Source organism: Dermochelys coriacea, chromosome 27 (genome assembly GCF_009764565.3).
Source record: "Dermochelys coriacea isolate rDerCor1 chromosome 27, rDerCor1.pri.v4, whole genome shotgun sequence".
Classification (NCBI taxonomy): Eukaryota; Metazoa; Chordata; order Testudines; family Dermochelyidae; genus Dermochelys; species Dermochelys coriacea.
In genome coordinates, this window is record NC_050094.1 from 8,490,925 (window position 1) to 8,507,429 (window position 16,505).

Sequence of the window (16,505 nt, forward strand, 5' to 3'; positions counted from 1 at the left end):
CAGTGGACTCTTGGCCCTCACTGGCCCGCTGAGAATTCCCGTGCGGTGGGGGGCCCGTCAGCTGGCACAGGGGGTGGGATGGAGTAGCCGCTGATTCGAACTCAGCGTACGATCCCAGACACCTCGCCAGCTGGTAAAAGTTAGAGCAGCCTGTGAGCTGCTCTAAGTGATGGCAAGAGACTGGGACCAGTGGAGAGGCCCTCAGGAAACCCTGGAGGGGAGCTGGCCCCCTGCACTGAGCTGAGGGATGTTGGCCCAGAAAAGAATCAGGGCCCGGCTCTGGTCCCATCTCTTGTTCTAGCAGCTGGGGCTCTAGGCCGCTTTCTCTGTCCAGTGCAGGCAAGGAGTGTGTTCTGGGGCCTGTCCCAGCCCAGCACATCACCCACCCTCCCCCTGCCCCGCACACCCAGTCCCCAACCCCCTAGATGGTTGCCGGAGCATTTATGTGACATGAATCTTGGGGGGCCTGACTCCCCAGCCGTCATTCCCGGAGCACCGCCCTGCTGCCGGCTTTTACCCACCATGCCCCGTCACTCTGCCCCGAGCAGGATGAAATGATGCTTGGTGCTCTCCGGGCGCCAGGGCTGCCCCAGTGGCGTGGCGTGGCATTGAGCCGACGGAGCGGTGGGGGACCCGGAGAGCAGAGAAGCCCTAGCGTAGATGCAGGCAGATCAGTGGGGCCAGTTCCCCGCTGCCCTGGCGCTCACGCTGGCTAGGAAGCGGTAACCACATCTCTCTCCTCTCCTGTCTCCTCAGGGGCTTCTGCTTCTTTAATTCCGTCGCTATCGCTGCCAAACTCCTCCAGCAGAAGCTAAGCGTCGGCAAGATCCTCATTGTGGACTGGGTAAGGAGGGCGGCCAGGCCAGCCAGAATGTACCTCCCGTTGGCTGGCAACCGGATTCCTGGTCCCCTTGCAGGGGCTGGGTCCTTCTCTCTCCAGCCAGCCCTGCAAGAGAAAAAAAATCCCCCGCCTTTGGCTAGCTTTTGTCCGGCGTGATGGAGAATGAAGGGGGTTGAGCGGTTGACCGTGTGGATGCAGCCATGCTGGCAAAGCTGTAGCCAGCGTAACTTATTCCAGCCCCCCTGCAGTTTTGCTGGTATAGCTGCGTCCACACTAGGGTCTCTAGCCAGCACAGCTGTGTCAACCAGGCTTCATGCCTCTTCACGCCCCTGCTTGCCATAGTTACGCCAGCAAAGGGCTGTAGGGCAGACCCGGCCATGGCTAGATCCAGTCAGTCCTCTCCCCGACACCCGGGGTTCACCTCAACTAGCTGCCCCGAGGTCAGAACTAGGGCACCTGGGATGGGACAGCCAGACAGCTGACGAGTTAGCATCGGGGGCTGGAACTGCACCTTGCTTTGCAGTGAAGACCCAGCCCCTGGCCTGGTCCCACATCCAGGTTTTGGACTGGTACAGCGTTGTCCATCTCAAGCCCTGGTTTGGTTAAAATCCTGGCAACAAAACCCCACTTCCTCTCAGCCCAGCCAGGCTCCCTGTCTCCAGACGCTAGACAAGCTGAGTTACTCATTCAAAAGGCAAGCAGAAACAACCCCCCCGCCTCCCAGAGCCGACTCTGTTCAGAAGCTAAAGAAGACCCCAAGCCCCAGGATCTCTGTTGCTTTCCCTTTGCAGGTGATTTCAAAGCCCGGAATGGGTGACAGCCGCTGCCCGTTCTCTCTACCACCCCCCTCAGAGACGCTTCTCGCCTCCACCCCTGCAAATGCGGCCAAGTTCTTTAGCACCTTAAATCCTTTCCCTTGTAACTGACACAGCCATCCAAACCGCGAGGCCCTCAGCTAAATAAACCCAGGAGGGTCGCTGCACTAGACTGACGTGGAAAGCAAAGTGTGTGGCAAAAGAATCCCGCTAACGGCTTTCTCTTTCCACTCCCGCCCCTACCCGTCACCCTCTCCTCGGGCCTCCGTGAGCTCTCCCCTCCTGGTACGAAGATGTTTGCGGGGAGGGCTAAGAACGCAGGTTGCAGGAGCGAGTAACTGCGCCGACCGTTCCCAAGGGCGGCTGCAGTCAGTGCACGTGCGGCTGCGTTTGTGTGCACGGTTGCTGCCTGTTCTCGGGTGCCATCGTTAGCCTCCAGCGTTAACGCCCCGCAGAGACAAAAGGGGTCTGTGGTCACGGCCGCTGCCCTACACTGTGGCCTCATTGGGAAGGTTTAAGGGCTGGAAAGTCGCTCGCTGTTTTCCGTGGAAGCAGGCTCGGAGCTTGCCAGGGGGGCATTGGGTACAGCAATCGGGCACCCCTGCCATAAAGGGTCAGCTGAAAAGGGCTGGAGGGAGGGTGGCTGCTGGGATCCAGTCAGCCCCAGTCCTGATGGAGGCTCGTTTGTATCTACCGGTCTCTGCATCAGCACAGGGAGGCCTTTGGCCAGACCTGACCAGTCCCCACCCTCCCATCAGCGGGGAAGCCCCCTAACTGTCTGTGCTCCCTGCAGGACATTCACCATGGCAACGGCACCCAGCAAGCCTTCTACAGCGACCCCAACGTGCTGTACATCTCCCTGCACCGCTACGACAACGGCAATTTCTTCCCAGGCAGCGGGGCCCCCGAGGAGGTGAGGGCAGAGCCGGGGGGTCTCTGGCCAGGGAGGCCCAGTGCGCGCCGTCTGGAGGGCGTCTCGCGGGGAGGGCGGTGCCGTTGCAGGTGACGGTGCTCAGCGCAGGAGCTGGGTCTCTTGTCCGAGGCCCCAGCGAGGGAGCCTGTCCCAAGGCAGGCGGAGGTGTCAGGGTGGAGGTTGCAGAAAGGGGATCTGAGGCAGGGCCGATGGGGTGTGGGGCGGCTGTCGGTCTCGTCCGCCATCAGGTGTGGGGCTGGGATGTGACAGGTCCCAAGGATCTGACCCAAGGGCATTCCCTACTTGGGGGTTATACAGTGCTGGGGGAAAGGGGGAGGAACCTGAATCCCCTTGTAAGGCTCCCTCCGTGATCCCCCCGTCCCCTCCCCGAATAGCTAACGGAGAAGGGGCAAGATCAGAGTGGCTGGAACAGCAGAGCCCTGAGCCAGAAGGGCGCCCCTGTGCCAGGCTCTTCCACAGGGGCTGTGGGGGCCGGGCCCCTGCTCGTGGTTTGGCCCACGGATCCATGCATGTCCTATGCACGTCTTCTCTCTTGCAGGTTGGCAGCGGTATGGGGGTGGGGTACAATGTCAACATAGCCTGGACAGGCGGAGTGGACCCCCCTATCGGAGACGTGGAGTACCTGGCCGCGTTCAGGTAGGGCTCCCCCAGGGGGCACTGCATCACTGGCTGCGGCCGGCTCCTCTCCAGGGCTGGGGTACCCCCCAGGGGCAGTTTGGCCTGGATTGCAGGACTCCTGGGTTCGCATCCTGCCTTTGCCTCAGCACCTTGCTGGCAGGTAGCACTGGCCGAGAGGAAGGAGAGACATGGCCCTGCAACTGACTCTCTGGGTGTCCTTGGGCCGGTCACTCGGCCTCCATCCATCTGTGGCGGGAGGGACGTCCAGGAGGGGTTGGCTGAGGGGGCTGGTGCTGGGAAGAGGTTCGAGGCTAGTAGGACTGGTGTGACACTGACCCCAATCGGGGCGGGCCAGGGCAGCATCTGCTGGGCCAGCATGGCCGCAGCCACAGTGGACAGCGCTAGCAGCAGCAGTGGCGTCTCTCTGCCCTTCGAGCAGCATTATCCCCACTTCGCAGGGGGAGAAACTGAGGCATGGAGCAGGGAAGTGACATGCTCAAGGTCAGCCCGCAGGCTGAGAATAGAACTCAAGAGTCCTGCGTGACCATCCTACTGCTTTCCCTGCTTGTTCTGGCTGCCGCATCTCCATGTGCCATGGAAGCGTAGCTGTTGCGGGGAAGGGGGCCTGCAGAGAGCCCTCCCTAGGGCTGGGGAGGGCAGCTGGGGCTGGGGACTGGGGAATGCTTAATCTCTTGGGGCCCAGAAAGTGCTTTTGTTTTGCTGTGGGGAGCCAGGTGGCGGGGGGGGGGGGGAAATCCCAGAGCAGAAGGGGGGCAGGGACAGGGGCTCCCAGGAGGCCAGGGCGTAGGGGGAGGGTTCCCGAGGGCAGGAGGGGGGGGTAAGGGAGGTGCCGAGATGTTCTGTGCCCTCTCATTGGCCAGGCAGCCGGTCTCCCAGCCCCGGGTGACTCAGCCAAGGGTTTCTTGAGGCTGGCGTGCTCTGCCGGGGGGCCCACTCACGGTCTCCCCTCCCCCAGGACGGTGGTGATGCCAATAGCCAACGAGTTCTCCCCGGATGTGGTCCTGGTCTCTGCCGGCTTCGACGCAGTCGAGGGACACCTGTCTCCCTTGGGCGGTTACTCCGTCACGGCAAAATGTGAGAGCGGGGCCGGTGTTCGGGGGCCAGTGGTGCTGCCTTGTAGGGGTCGAGGGCCTGTGTTTGGGGGCCAGTGGGGCTGCCCCCTGGGGATCGGGGCAAGGGCCTGCGTCTGGAGGCAGGCAGGGCTGCCACATGGGGGCTGAGGGCTTGCTTTTGGGAGCCGGCTGGGTTGCCCCATGGGGATCAGGGGAAGAGCCTGCATTTGGGGTCATGGCTTGGAGCAGAGAAGCAAGAACCATGAAAATTGCAGGCGGAGGGAAACGCGTCAGGCTGCGCCCAGCCTGCTTCCTGGGCCGGGGCTGGGTCCCTACAACGCCTCTCGCCAGCTCATTTGTCCACGATCCAAGTGCTGGTTCCCCGGGCGGGAAAGCCCCTGGAGGGTGAAATGCCCCCAGGCAGAGGGTTGGCACAGAGTCTGGGCACCACTCGCTCCCGCTTCATCTTCCAGGTTCGGTGGCTTGGGGGACCCTGAGCACTGAAGGGGGAGCTCTGTTTCCCAGGCCTGGCCTGGGGATGGATGTCGGAGCCAGGAGAGACCCAGGCCAGGCTCTTTCCCTGCCGGGTTAGCCCTGGGCATCTCTACTCGTTAGGACCCAGCAGCTCCAGGGTCTCCGAGCTGGGCTGCACCTGTTTCTCCTGAGCTCCCAGCAGGCCGCCGTAGCAGTGGGGCTAATACAGAGAGAAATGCTCTAGGTGCCCCCACCTGGCTTTCCTGGGTGACAGGAGGAGAGTCACTGCCCTGCTCTGTGCCTCGGTTTCCCCATCTGTGAAATGGGGGCTTAATCCACTGACAAAGCAGTTTGCAATCCCCAGGTTGTGGGCAATGGTTAGTCTGTCTGTCTGTCTATCTCCATGCATACAGGCATACCTGTCTGTCCATCTGTCTGTCTCTTTATCCCCATGCCTACGTCTCTATCTCACTGGCCCCTGTTATCCCAGTGCCCCCGGGTGCTGCAGGACCCTGCTAAGGGAGGGTCTCGTCCCACACTGACCAGGGCAGTTTCTCCCCGTCCCTGTAGGTTTCGGACACCTGACCAAGCAGCTGATGAAGCTGGCTGGTGGGCGCGTGGTGCTGGCTTTGGAGGGAGGACACGACCTGACAGCCATCTGCGATGCCTCTGAAGCCTGTGTCTCCGCCCTGCTTGGTGTGGAGGTCAGTGGAGTTCCTGCCCAGCACAGCCAACGCGGGCTCATCTCTGGGCCTCAGTTTCCCCTCCCACCTGCTGTTTAGCCTGCAAGCTCTTCTGGGCTGGGACTGTGTCTTACTGTATCTGTGCAGCACCTGGTCTCGGCTGGGCCACGAGCTGCTCATGTGATACAGACAATAAATATTATTATTAATTGATATCATTTAGTATCTGCTTTACAGCATCGTCTAGGAGCCCCAGTGACAGGGCCTCCATCGTGCAAACACAAAACAAAGAGATCGTCTCTGCCCCAAAAAGCTAACTAAGAGGTGACTGCAATACAGGGGAAAGCGGGCCCCAGACTGGGCCCAAAAGCCCCAGTTCAGGATAGCATCTCTCTTCAGGACAGCCCTTTGGCATGTGGTTAACTTTAAACAGGTGCTTCAAACCCCTGGACCGTCCCTGGGTGAAATCCTGGCTTCGCTGGAGTGAGATTTCACCCAATGCACTCAGCAGGACTTCAGCCCGTGCTCCGAATAGTTTATTGTTGTTATTGCAGGGGCTCCTATGAGCCCCCAGCGGGCCGGGTTCCTGGTTGTGCTAGGTGCTGCGCAGACAAGATGGTCGCACATGCTTAAGTGCTGTCCTGACCGGAGATGGATTTAATTGCGGCTTAAGTGCGTTGAACGGGAGCAGATGTGCAGGGAACAAACTGAAACACAGGGACAGATACTGGTTCCCTCTATTTGCTCTCTCGTGTCTCTCTGCCTGGTGCCTTGCTGGCCAGCTTGGCAGAATTTGGTTTGGGGTTGTTGTTATTTTTTTAATTTTGATGGATAAAATCAAATTTTCTTTTTAACCTTTGTTTCTGTTTTTGTCGATTTTTTTTTAGTTCAATTTAAGTTTCTGGGGGGTGACAGACCCCCATTGTGGGGAAGCCCCCCTACCCCCAATGCTGAATGGCTCCTCCTGGGGGCTCATATTCCTCCTCCACCTTGCAGTCCTGGTCGGGGGGGTGTCTCTGCTCTGTTCTGCCAGGACCGTAGCCTTGTCCTTGTGCCTGCAGGGACCGTATGTCAGTAGCTCTGCGGCCGGGCAGAGACCCCCAGCAGTCCCAGCGGGTGAGCAAGAGTGCAGGTCCGCGACAGTGGGGCTGCAGAGGGCTCCCTGCTTGGCCGTGGGGCCGGTGACACCCAATCCCTGTAGGCGAAAGGCATGGGAAGGGGCAGGCAGCACTCGCTCCAACTGTTATCCATTGATATGTTTTGTCAGTTTCAGTGTGTCAGCTGAAATCAGCGCTGATCGACCCTTATCAATTAAAATCGAATCCTGCCATGTCTAACAATCGGCCTGGTGGCTTGGGATTTTTTTCTGCCTTTCTCTGAAGCATCGGAGACAGGACACCGAACCCAGGGGTTGGGGGCAGAGAATCCTCTTGTAGATGCCTGTCTGGGGTGTTTTGCGCACATGCTCAGGGTCGCCTGGAGCTCCAGATTTGGGGCCGGGAAGGATTTTCCCCCTGGTCAGATTGGCAGGGACCACCTGGGCTGGTTTCACCTCTCTCTGCAGATTACGGGCTGGGATCCTCTGGGCATCTCTCACCTGATCAGTTCCCCGCCATTGCAGGAAACTCCGGCATCGGCAGCCCCTCAGTCTCTCCCATTCCCTGCCTGCTGGTGGCACGTAACAGTTTAGCCTCTTGAGGGCTGGTTTGATCTAACAAAAGTCTTAATACAGGGGAGTTAACGGCCTGTACTGTGCCACAGGTCAGGCTGGTTCCAGTCTGGCCCTAAACTCTAACCTCTGTGAAAGTTCTAGTGATCCCAGCTGAGCCAGGTACCGGAGCAGGAACCGTGAAATTGACTAGAAACAAGCGTGAAACTGACTATCACCATGAGTAGGGAGGGAAGGAGGAAAAAGAGAACAGACAGCAGAGCAAGCGATGAGTCTGGCGCTATAAACCCTCCCAGTGTTTTACCAAGGGAAGGGGGCATTTTCTTTTTAAAAATAAATTAATTATGGTCCTGATCCTGCAGTTGAAGCGCACAGGCGGGTCCCATCTGCCTCTAAGGAGCCCTCCCGCCCCCCCGATCAAGGGTTGAGGTTTTCAGAAGTGCTCAGCATGGGCCTCACTCCGCTCCCAGCAAAGTCGCTGGTAAAACTCCCATTGATTTCAACAGGAGCAAACTGAGATTAATCGGAAAAGCTCTCCCTAGGGGATTCCATTGTGGAGCCAGGACCCATCCCAGCCCCAGGGGTGGGGCCCATCTTATTACTGTTGTAACTTTTATATGATGATGTCACTGTATAATAATAATAATGCAGGAAGCGGGGACCCCCTCGGGGAAAGTAGAATTGAATGAAGCGGGGCGGGGGGAGGGTACAGAACATGCCCCCGACTCTTTCTGAGACTCTCTTCTCTCCCCATCCCCCCTCTCTCCCAGCTGGACCCCCTGGATCAAGCTCTCCTGCAGCAAAAGCCAAATGTAAATGCCGTGGCCACGCTGGAGAAGGTTATTGAAATCCAGAGTAAGTGGAGAGGGAGGGGCAGCCCAGGGCGCTGGGTCTGGGGAGGGGTTGGAGAATCCCTTCAGTTGATGCCCTTTAGTTTCACCTCCAGGCAGAACTTCAGAGGGGGATAGGAAAAGCGAGTCCCAAATGTGCTGGGGGTGGGTCATAGGATGAGGAGGCTTTAGCTGTTCTCCCAGCAGGAGGCGCTGTAGGGGGTGGGGCAGGAGTGCTGGCTGTGGGGGGAGCTCCCAGCTGTGCCAGTCCCAGCCACCCCCAGCAGGGGGTGCTGTAGGGGGGTGGGACAGGAGCGCTGAAGCGGGTCGTCAGAGTGGGGTTGTCAGGTGCCCCCAGTAACTCACTCCCGGTGCCTGCAGGCAAACACTGGAGCTCTGTGAACTGCTGTGCCTCAGTGGTCAGTTGTTCCTTGCTGGAGGCGCAGAAGGGAGAAGCCGAGGAGGCAGAGACAGTAAGTGCCATGGCATTGCTCTCGGTCGACGCCGAACAAGGAAGCACAGACTGCAGCCCCAGGTACGGCCACTCCCCCGCGGCACCCTCTGCCTTTGTGCGTCCTCGGCATCCTGGATGTATTGTACCTTGTTGCTTACAACTTGGATTAGCCTCCTTGCTTGTATCCCCACCATATGGGCCCGAGCGCAGTCCTCAGCTGGCTCATTGAGCCATTTTTGTTGGAGTGGACTTGAGTCTGGGTCTAGATCTGGCTCTAAACTTCCCAGTGGCAGGGAGATAGAGCTCCAAGCCTCCTACATCCAAACAACAGGCCCTTGAGCTAAAGGACAATCTCCATTAGCCCATATCTGTACAGGGCCTATGACACAGAATTGATCAGTTCTGCACCCATCCAGCAGGGGGCAGTGGTGCAGAACTGATCAATCCAGCCAACTCACTGCAGTGTGAACCTGCTGATGCTTCTTCATTGCCCAGCTCAGTGCATGCCAAGGGTTTTGCGTTGGCAGGTGAAATTCACCCTGGGCAGCGTGTCACTGGGACAATGCCTCACGCTGGTGCTTCCGCACGAAGGGGGCATTTTTCCTTTCTCCTTTGCACGCCCTGGCTTGTGAGACAGCTCATCCCCCCTGCCTCTTTTTGCTCACCTACTTACAGCACCTGGGCAAGCTCCCACAGGGGAGCTGTGGCTGAGTTGAGGCCCCTTGGAAAAGTGAATCCGTGGAGTCCTTTTTCCTCCTGCCGCGGATTCAGGCTGAGCGCCTGCCCGCTCACATTGCTAGTGACCAGTAACACGCCGCAGAGGAAAGACCCTGGTGCCTCGAAACCACAAGCAAAACTCCTCCAGTCTTTGGCGGAGCCGAGACGGTGGGAAACATGTCCCTGCAACCAAACACCGCGGGGTCTGATCTGCTTCGGTGGGGTCTGCGGCGTGTCTGCGCCCAAGGCCCCAAGTGCTGGGGGAGACGGGGAGGACAGCGGATCATGGGCCACGTTCGCAGGAAGGAGGGCAGCAGGAAGCGATTTGGTAGCATGGCGAGGGTCATGTTCCAACACACCCATCCTCTGCCCCTTGTCTCCCCCCACCCGCCTTGCGTGTAAGGGAGTGAGCAGAGAGGGGGCTCAGACTCTGGCCTGGTCTAGAGGGAGAATCAGCCCCAGTTTCAGTCACAGGGCAGAGCCCCCAGGCACAGAGGTAGGACTGGGCTTGATGCTGGTGGAGCTTTGTCCTGGGGTCAGCTCGAGGGTCGCAAAGCTGAGCTTTCCTTGGCTGCATTTGGGAGCAGCTGGCCGGACTCTGGTGAAATCAGGAGCTAATCCCCAGTGTGCACAGTCTCCCTGCGCCTGGCACGTCTCCTTATTTGTGTTCCTGTACCACCTACGAACCCTGTGGCGCTAGGTGCTGTACACCTATAGTACACAGACTGTCCCTGTCCTCAAAGGGCATACAATCGCTAAGGCCCAACAGACACATGGACTATCAGCAAATACAGATACTTATCCCCATGCGTAGCCCCGACCCTCACTCCTTTGCTAGAGGGACACGTTTTCCAGCATGCTGGGGGGCTGAGCTATTTGGAAAGCCCAATTATCTCTATCATCCCTGGAGTTACGGGGTGATGAGGCCTTTTGAGAACCCTTTATTTAGGTACCTAAATGGGAGCTGGGTTCTTCGGATGGTCCGGGCTCCAATTGCGTGCGCTGAATGCCGGGGATCATCTGTCCCTGGAACACAACCTGAGATCAGGCCTTCTGCCTGAGAGCAAGCGCCTGCCCCATATTAACAGCTGGTGTCTCTCTCTTTGCCCCTAGACAAGTGGAGGAGCCGATGGAGGCGGAGCCTGTTTTGTGAAGTGCCAAGCCGTCGTGGAGCTGTCACTTTTTTGTGGGTTTTTTGGTCATTTGTGATTTCGTTCCCCCTCCCCCCCCAAAAAGGAATTTTTTTCTATTAAAAGAGGAGAAAAAAAAAAGGCATACTCAACTCCACAACAAAGCCGTGTGTGTGATTGTGTCCGTCTCCAAGCAGCTGAGCCCACCAGCCTCTGTCTTGTCCCCGCACCTTTGGGATTGAGGGGTTTGGTTGGTTTCGATTTCCTTCTCTTCTGTCTTACTTCTCCATCCTTCTTCCCTTTGGTGACACACGGTAGCAGCGAAACAAGAAACTGTTTCACTTTGGGGGTCCTTCATGCTCTGTGCTCAGGAGAGAGGAGACGACCCGGCTGATTTCAAATCCAAACGGCAACACTGTCCTGTTTTCTCTCCCTCTCTCTTCTTTTCTCGTTCTCCTTGTTCGCTCACACCGAAATCCAAGCTCGGTGATTTGCTTTCTTTTTTCTTTTTAAGCCTTCACACCTGAATTCATCTTTCTGTCAATTATGTGGAAGTGTTTCTGAGACATAAGTGACTCTGAATGCTAACTGAGGACGGTCTCTGGGGGAGGAGAAAGGAAATATTCGTGCCTTTAATTAAGTCATTTTTTTTAATGCCTTAATTTCTCTGTGATTTTCATTTTGCTCTTTTGAGTTACTGTTTCTGAGGGAGCTATACATATATAAATACGGGACAGGGGAAGAGAGTCACACTTTTAGTTTGATTCTCAATCACCCCCCATCCCCAACCCTCCCTTCTCCTACCACACACACTGTGTAATTAATCCCATTGTAATTAAGAGAGCCATTGTGCATCCGTGTTCACGACCAATGCTTTCTGGAAGTTCTCTTTGTTTTGTTCTCACAAAGCCTCGTCTTGCTGTAAATAATTTGATTTCTTGTCTTGTGTGCACAAAAACCGTTGTCCATTCGTAAAAAAACAAAAACAAAAACAAAAAACAGAAAAAAAAAGGAAAAAAATATTTTTCTTTTCCTGTTACTTCACCAGCCTAAGAGAACTTAGAAGGATTTTAGCTTTAAAAGAGGAAAAAAACAAAGGTATATAATTTTATTACAGATGTATTATTTAATAGTATTTTTTTAAATGCACTGCACATGCTTTTCCTTTGGAAAGTCGGGTGGTGGGGGGCCGGAGATTTGCACCAAGGACAGAGCTAGGTGGTTTTGTTTTAAACGATTTCTAAGTTTCGGGTGATGTCAGCCTGCGTGTCGTGTGGTTTTTCTCTTTGGTTGAAACCTCTGATGAGGTCTGTCGGGGTCACCGTTCCCTTTGGGTTTAATGCTCCCAGGGACTCCCAGTGGAATGTCTTCTTGGATCATCTCCGCATTCGGATTCACCTTTCTGTTCTGCCCTTTTTGTGGGCACCCACGGGTCCTGGCTGTGGTTGTGTAGCGAGGAGATACAAGTCACTGGGGGGGATTAGGTTTGTCCTGGTGTGGAGGGATAGGACGATGCCATTTAAACCTGTGGGCTGACAGGAGACTGAGGTGGTGCTTAGGTCTGGTGCTGGCCCCGGCAAGGGGCTGACGTGTTGCATTGGCAGGGGGGTGAATTTCACCCCGGCCTTCAGGAAGTGATGCGGGAGGATTCCCTGCCACCCGCCACTGTGCCAGGCATTCTGGGAAGTGGCGGGGTGGATCTAGAGCCCTTGGCTGCTGGGGATGCTGCAGTTTTCCCCTCCCGCAGGAGTCTCAGTACTAGACCCAGATCCAAACAGCCCCAGAGGTAATCGCTGGCCCCTCTGATGAGGGAAACCTGAACCCTGGATCCAGCCCCCTCTAAGCTTTGGGGACTGTCCCGCTGCCAGAGGACCCTTCTCTGTCGTCAGTTGTCTTCCTCTCCCCAGCTTTGATCCCTTCTCTCTGACACTGCAGTGGGAGTAGCTATGCTGAACTTCTCCCATGAAGGCCCTGTCTATGCTGGGGTTCAAGCCCTGACAGCAGACAGGGCTAATTGCCTCTCCCAGAGATACCCCTGGGACTCTTCACCCCCCCCCTTTGCAGGGTGAGGTGCTTTGGGCAGGCTAGAATCCCCCTACAACGCTCCCCAGATTGCTCACCCAGCCCAGGGCAAGCCCCTTCCAGCCTGAGCCTGGGGATCAGACTTTGCCCCCGCGTTCCCGAGTTGCTGGCTGAGCACTGGGCCCCTTTCACAGTCTTACTTGTCTCCCTCCCCCATACGGTTTCTTAGCCGCAGGCATGAGCCCCCCAGCCTAATACAGTAGCAGTAATGGCCTCTGCTTGTAGAGGATGGCACAGGGCTCTTCTAAGAACTCAGGAAAGTTACCCAGGAAAGAATTTTCTGTAGTATCTGGCTGGTAAATCTTGCCCATATGCTCAGGGTTTAGCTGATCGCCATATCTGGGGACGGGAAGAGGCCCTGGAGGTTTTTTGCCTTCCTCTGTAGCATGGGGCACGGGTCACTTGAGGGAGGATTCTCTGCTCCTTGAAGTCTTTAAACCACGATTTGAGGACTTCAATAGCTCAGACATACGTGAGGTTTTTCATAGGAGTGGGTGGGTGAGATTCTGTGGCCTGCGCTGTGCAGGAGGTCGGACTAGATGGTCAGAATGGTCCCTTCTGACCGTAGTATCTATGAATCTATGAAGCGCAACGGGTGTGTGGACAAGAGGGAGCGTCAAAGCGCTCTCGGCATGAGGCTCCCCGCCTGCCGCCCTGCTGCAGCACCCTGCCCCTGAAACAGAGAGGCAAGCGGCCACTTGTCTCTTGTGCCCAACGCTAACTGCGCGGAGCTGGGGGGACTTAGTGCAATATGTACTTGTGAACACTAGCTGGTGCCGTTTGGCAAGACAGGTCTGCTCCCTAGAGCTCTGCGCTTATCACTACAGCCCCTCAGTGCCGCCAGGTGATAAACAGGGTCTTTCCCTGTAGAGCAACTCGCTAACCCTTGGAGGGGAGAAGGATCTATGCAGCTTGGCCTCCTCCTGGCTGGCTCTGAAGGGAGTTCCCCTGGGATCCCCAGCAGCTTCCGGCAGACAGGTAGAAAAGCGAGTCCTAGCCAAACAGCGATGGTTACCCAAGAGCTCCGTGCTCGGACAGCTCTGTCCCAAGAAGTGCCAGGGCCATGCTGCCTTGCCATTCCAGATCCTGGCCGTTCTCTGCCCATTGCAGAGGCCTCTCCAGCACTGTTCCATTGGCACGATCGCAACAGCTCCTTAGCCGGGGTCATTTGACGCGTGACTAAACCTGCCAGGGGTAGTGCCAGGCCAGCTCACCTCATTTGTAGGCTGGACTCCTGACACACCCAGGAGACCTGACAAGCGTCGGTAAGAAACCCAGCTCTCTTGTTCCGAAAACCAGTGCCCTAGAAAGAGCGGCTGGGTTGACAAACTTAACTCAGGTGAAACTAAGAGAGATGGATTATTGATCCTCCCTAGGATAGGACGGTGGCGGGGGGGAGGGGGGAGACTTAGGTGGGTCTCTGCTTATACGGCTCCCCATCCCATCCCTTCTCTCCAGCATGGTGCTGGCCATTAGCTTTGACTGCAGTGTGGAGAAGGTCAGATGATCTATTCAAAGCCCCTTGAGTCTGGGCTCTTGCCCAGCTGTTAAAGGCAGAATGAGCAGGGGTAGAAACAAGAGGGGCTGGTTTATTGGCAGCTGGGCAGCTTCACCCTGGCAGCTTCTTTAGGAAACCTGCAGTGGTGGCAGGGTCTGTGGAGCAGTGACTCTAGGGTACGCTGCGTTTCCCTTTGGTTGTCGGTTCAAATGCAGCTCAGGTCGGCAATGACTATGGGTCTGTCTACACTGCACAGTAAACCCAGGCTCAGGCTCAGACTCCCATGTGGGGCCAACCCTCCCTGCCATCCACACACAAATCAGTCAGGACCTACCTGGGGCAGTTGGGGGGCGGGGCAGGTGTAAGCCTGAGCTCCACTGTGATTCGGGTCCAAGCCCTATCATTTTGCAGTGTGGATGCAGTTCAAGCTGCAGACCCGAGTCAGAAGGTCTGCCCAGTGCAGTATGGGCCTGTTAGCATGGCTGTGAGCCCTGGGTCCAGCACTTGTAAACCCAGGTTTACCACGCAGTGTGCATGCACAAGTGTGGGCTTGAGTCCATAAGCCTGGGTCCCACAGACCCACGTTTGCAATGCAGTGTAGACATACTCATTCGGGTCCCAGTGATGCATTGCAGGGCAGACATACTTGGTTGGGTCCCAGTGACGGAGGTTCAGCTGTGCAGCCTGGATGTCAGATTCTTCTCTAAATACCTTTTGAGCAGGTCACCCTGGGCCCTGGCTCGGATCTTCACCTCTGCCTTTCGCCAGCAGTGCCGAGGCGTGACATACAAAGCGAGTCAGCCCTGAACTTTGGAAGGCTCCGTTCAGTTCTGAGCCGCCCACCCCTAGCGGAGACGTCGCCCAGTCAGGCGGCCGTGTAGTGAGGTGGGGTCTCCGAGCACGGCCCTGGGGGGCCAATACAGAGGATGGATTTTGCCCAGGTGACAAAACCCACCTTCCCACCTGGCGCCACTATTCTGTCTTGGCAGAGATGTCCAGGACTGAATTTCCCTTTGCCCTGCCAGGGTTGCCCCCTTCAGGGCAGAGCTGGCCCAGGTGAAGCTTGCCCATGCTCAGCAGCTCAATTCCTCTTGGCAAGGCAGGAGATGTGAAAACCCCGGCAGGGCTTCCCAGACTAGGGGCTCGTTGATCCCGGCTGGGCTCTAGCCCAGAGGCCGGGAGAAGTTAGGCACAGAAGGGTCAACTATAGCTCGCCTGAGCACTCAGGGAGTTGGAACAGGGATCTCAGCCCTCTGCTCGCCCCAGCCACCACTCGCTAGGCAAACCCACTGGAGGAAGGGCCCCGATGGGTCATTCAAAGCCATGGGTGGTCCCTTCGAGGCCCTGTCTCCACTGAGCTCCCAGATCCCCTTCTCCCCATCCCAGACCAGCACGGAGGTTGTTGTCAGATTTCCAAGGGGCATATCCGCAGGCAGGGTGGATTACAAGGTTTAGCTCACCTGATTAAAGGCCTGTCTAGAAGCCATGCTAGGTCCATTCTGCCAAGAACCCCTGTCCAAATGTGAGTCCCGCTTCCCTGGGAAGGCTTGGCCGTGGCTTGCCTGCTGGGCTGGCAGAGCCTGAGTTCCCTGCTCGAATCCCAACTGCTTGCAATACCAAGCAAGGCACCCTCAGCTCTGCCACCACAGCTGGCTCCCAAATGGCAAGCCCTGAACGTGGCACTAGAACTGCTGGGGCTTTGCCTGGAAAGCTGGAGCTGAGCCCCTTGAAAGGATCAAGCTTGTTCTTAATTACCCCTCCCTAAACCATACTGCCCCCTGGAGCCATCCACTAGCTCTTAGGTCCTTAAAGCCACCCCCCCCCCCCAGTGGAAACCCCACGGGCCAACAGCAGCAATTGCACCTGCATCTTCTTTGGGTGGGGAACCTCCCCTCTGACCCACCTTGGCTAAATGTTGCCCTGATCTTGCCACGATGGTAGCACAGTGCCCTTCATCTGCCCTGTCTGCTCTAGAGATACAACCACCCCCTCTCCCTGGTTACAACCCTGTTTCGTTTCGGAGTGTAGACGGGACCCCAGGCTCATTCTGAAGCCACGCTACGGCACCACTCTAACCCAGTTCCAAAACGCTGGCAGAAACCCGTCTCCACTCCGCAACGCAGCCCTGGTGTAGCCAGCCCGGAGACCAGCCGGTCTCGAACTGTCATCTGGACGCAGCTGTACTGGTAGAACCCTTCGACTGTCTGATGTACCAGTAACCAGAGGATCCTCTTTGCCCTCACCCTGCACCTCGCACAGTCATTTGCGTGTAAAACGCTACCAGATCAGACCAGGTGTGTTTCACACCCTCAGTGCACTCATGCAAACGACTGTCACGGGGGAGACAGGCATGGGGGAGACTCAGCACCTGAATACAGTTGAGCCCCCTCTGCCCAAGTAAAGCCAAACTGTGTTCTCAACTGTGTTGGAATCAAACACTGATCCTAGAGTTCGGGGAGGTGGCGGGAATGTATCACCTTTCTGCTCATAAAGCCCTCCAGTCTTAAAGCAACCGAGAGAAGAAAAGCATTTTCCCCTTGGTTGCATTGTTCCACATCATGGTAATGTTTCTTTTGGGAAGGGGGAGGGCAGTGAGCCGCCCTCTCCCCTTTTGCAGTCTGTCTCGGTTGCAGTATGGGGGTGTCAGTTTCTGCCTGGGTGCTGTTCTTCATTCATTTGCAAAAAAA

At 56.8% G+C, this 16,505-nt stretch overlaps 1 protein-coding gene across 9 annotated transcripts in view; it reads left to right on the forward strand.

Moving 5' to 3' along the window:
- The window catches only part of HDAC5 (histone deacetylase 5), a 104,630-nt gene extending 93,400 nt beyond the window's left edge, over nt 1-11,230 (forward strand). For all 9 annotated transcript variants that reach the window (XM_038385176.2, XM_038385171.2, XM_043503490.1 and 6 more), the window contains 8 exons: nt 757-844; nt 2,450-2,569; nt 3,129-3,226; nt 4,185-4,303; nt 5,326-5,459; nt 7,878-7,962; nt 8,319-8,472; nt 10,222-11,230. In XM_038385176.2, the coding sequence (XP_038241104.1) occupies nt 757-844; nt 2,450-2,569; nt 3,129-3,226; nt 4,185-4,303; nt 5,326-5,459; nt 7,878-7,962; nt 8,319-8,472; nt 10,222-10,261 (838 nt within the window). In that variant the 3' untranslated portion in view covers nt 10,262-11,230. The remainder of the gene's footprint in view (nt 1-756; nt 845-2,449; nt 2,570-3,128; nt 3,227-4,184; nt 4,304-5,325; nt 5,460-7,877; nt 7,963-8,318; nt 8,473-10,221) is intronic.
- The last annotated feature ends 5,275 nt before the right edge of the window (nt 11,231-16,505 follow it).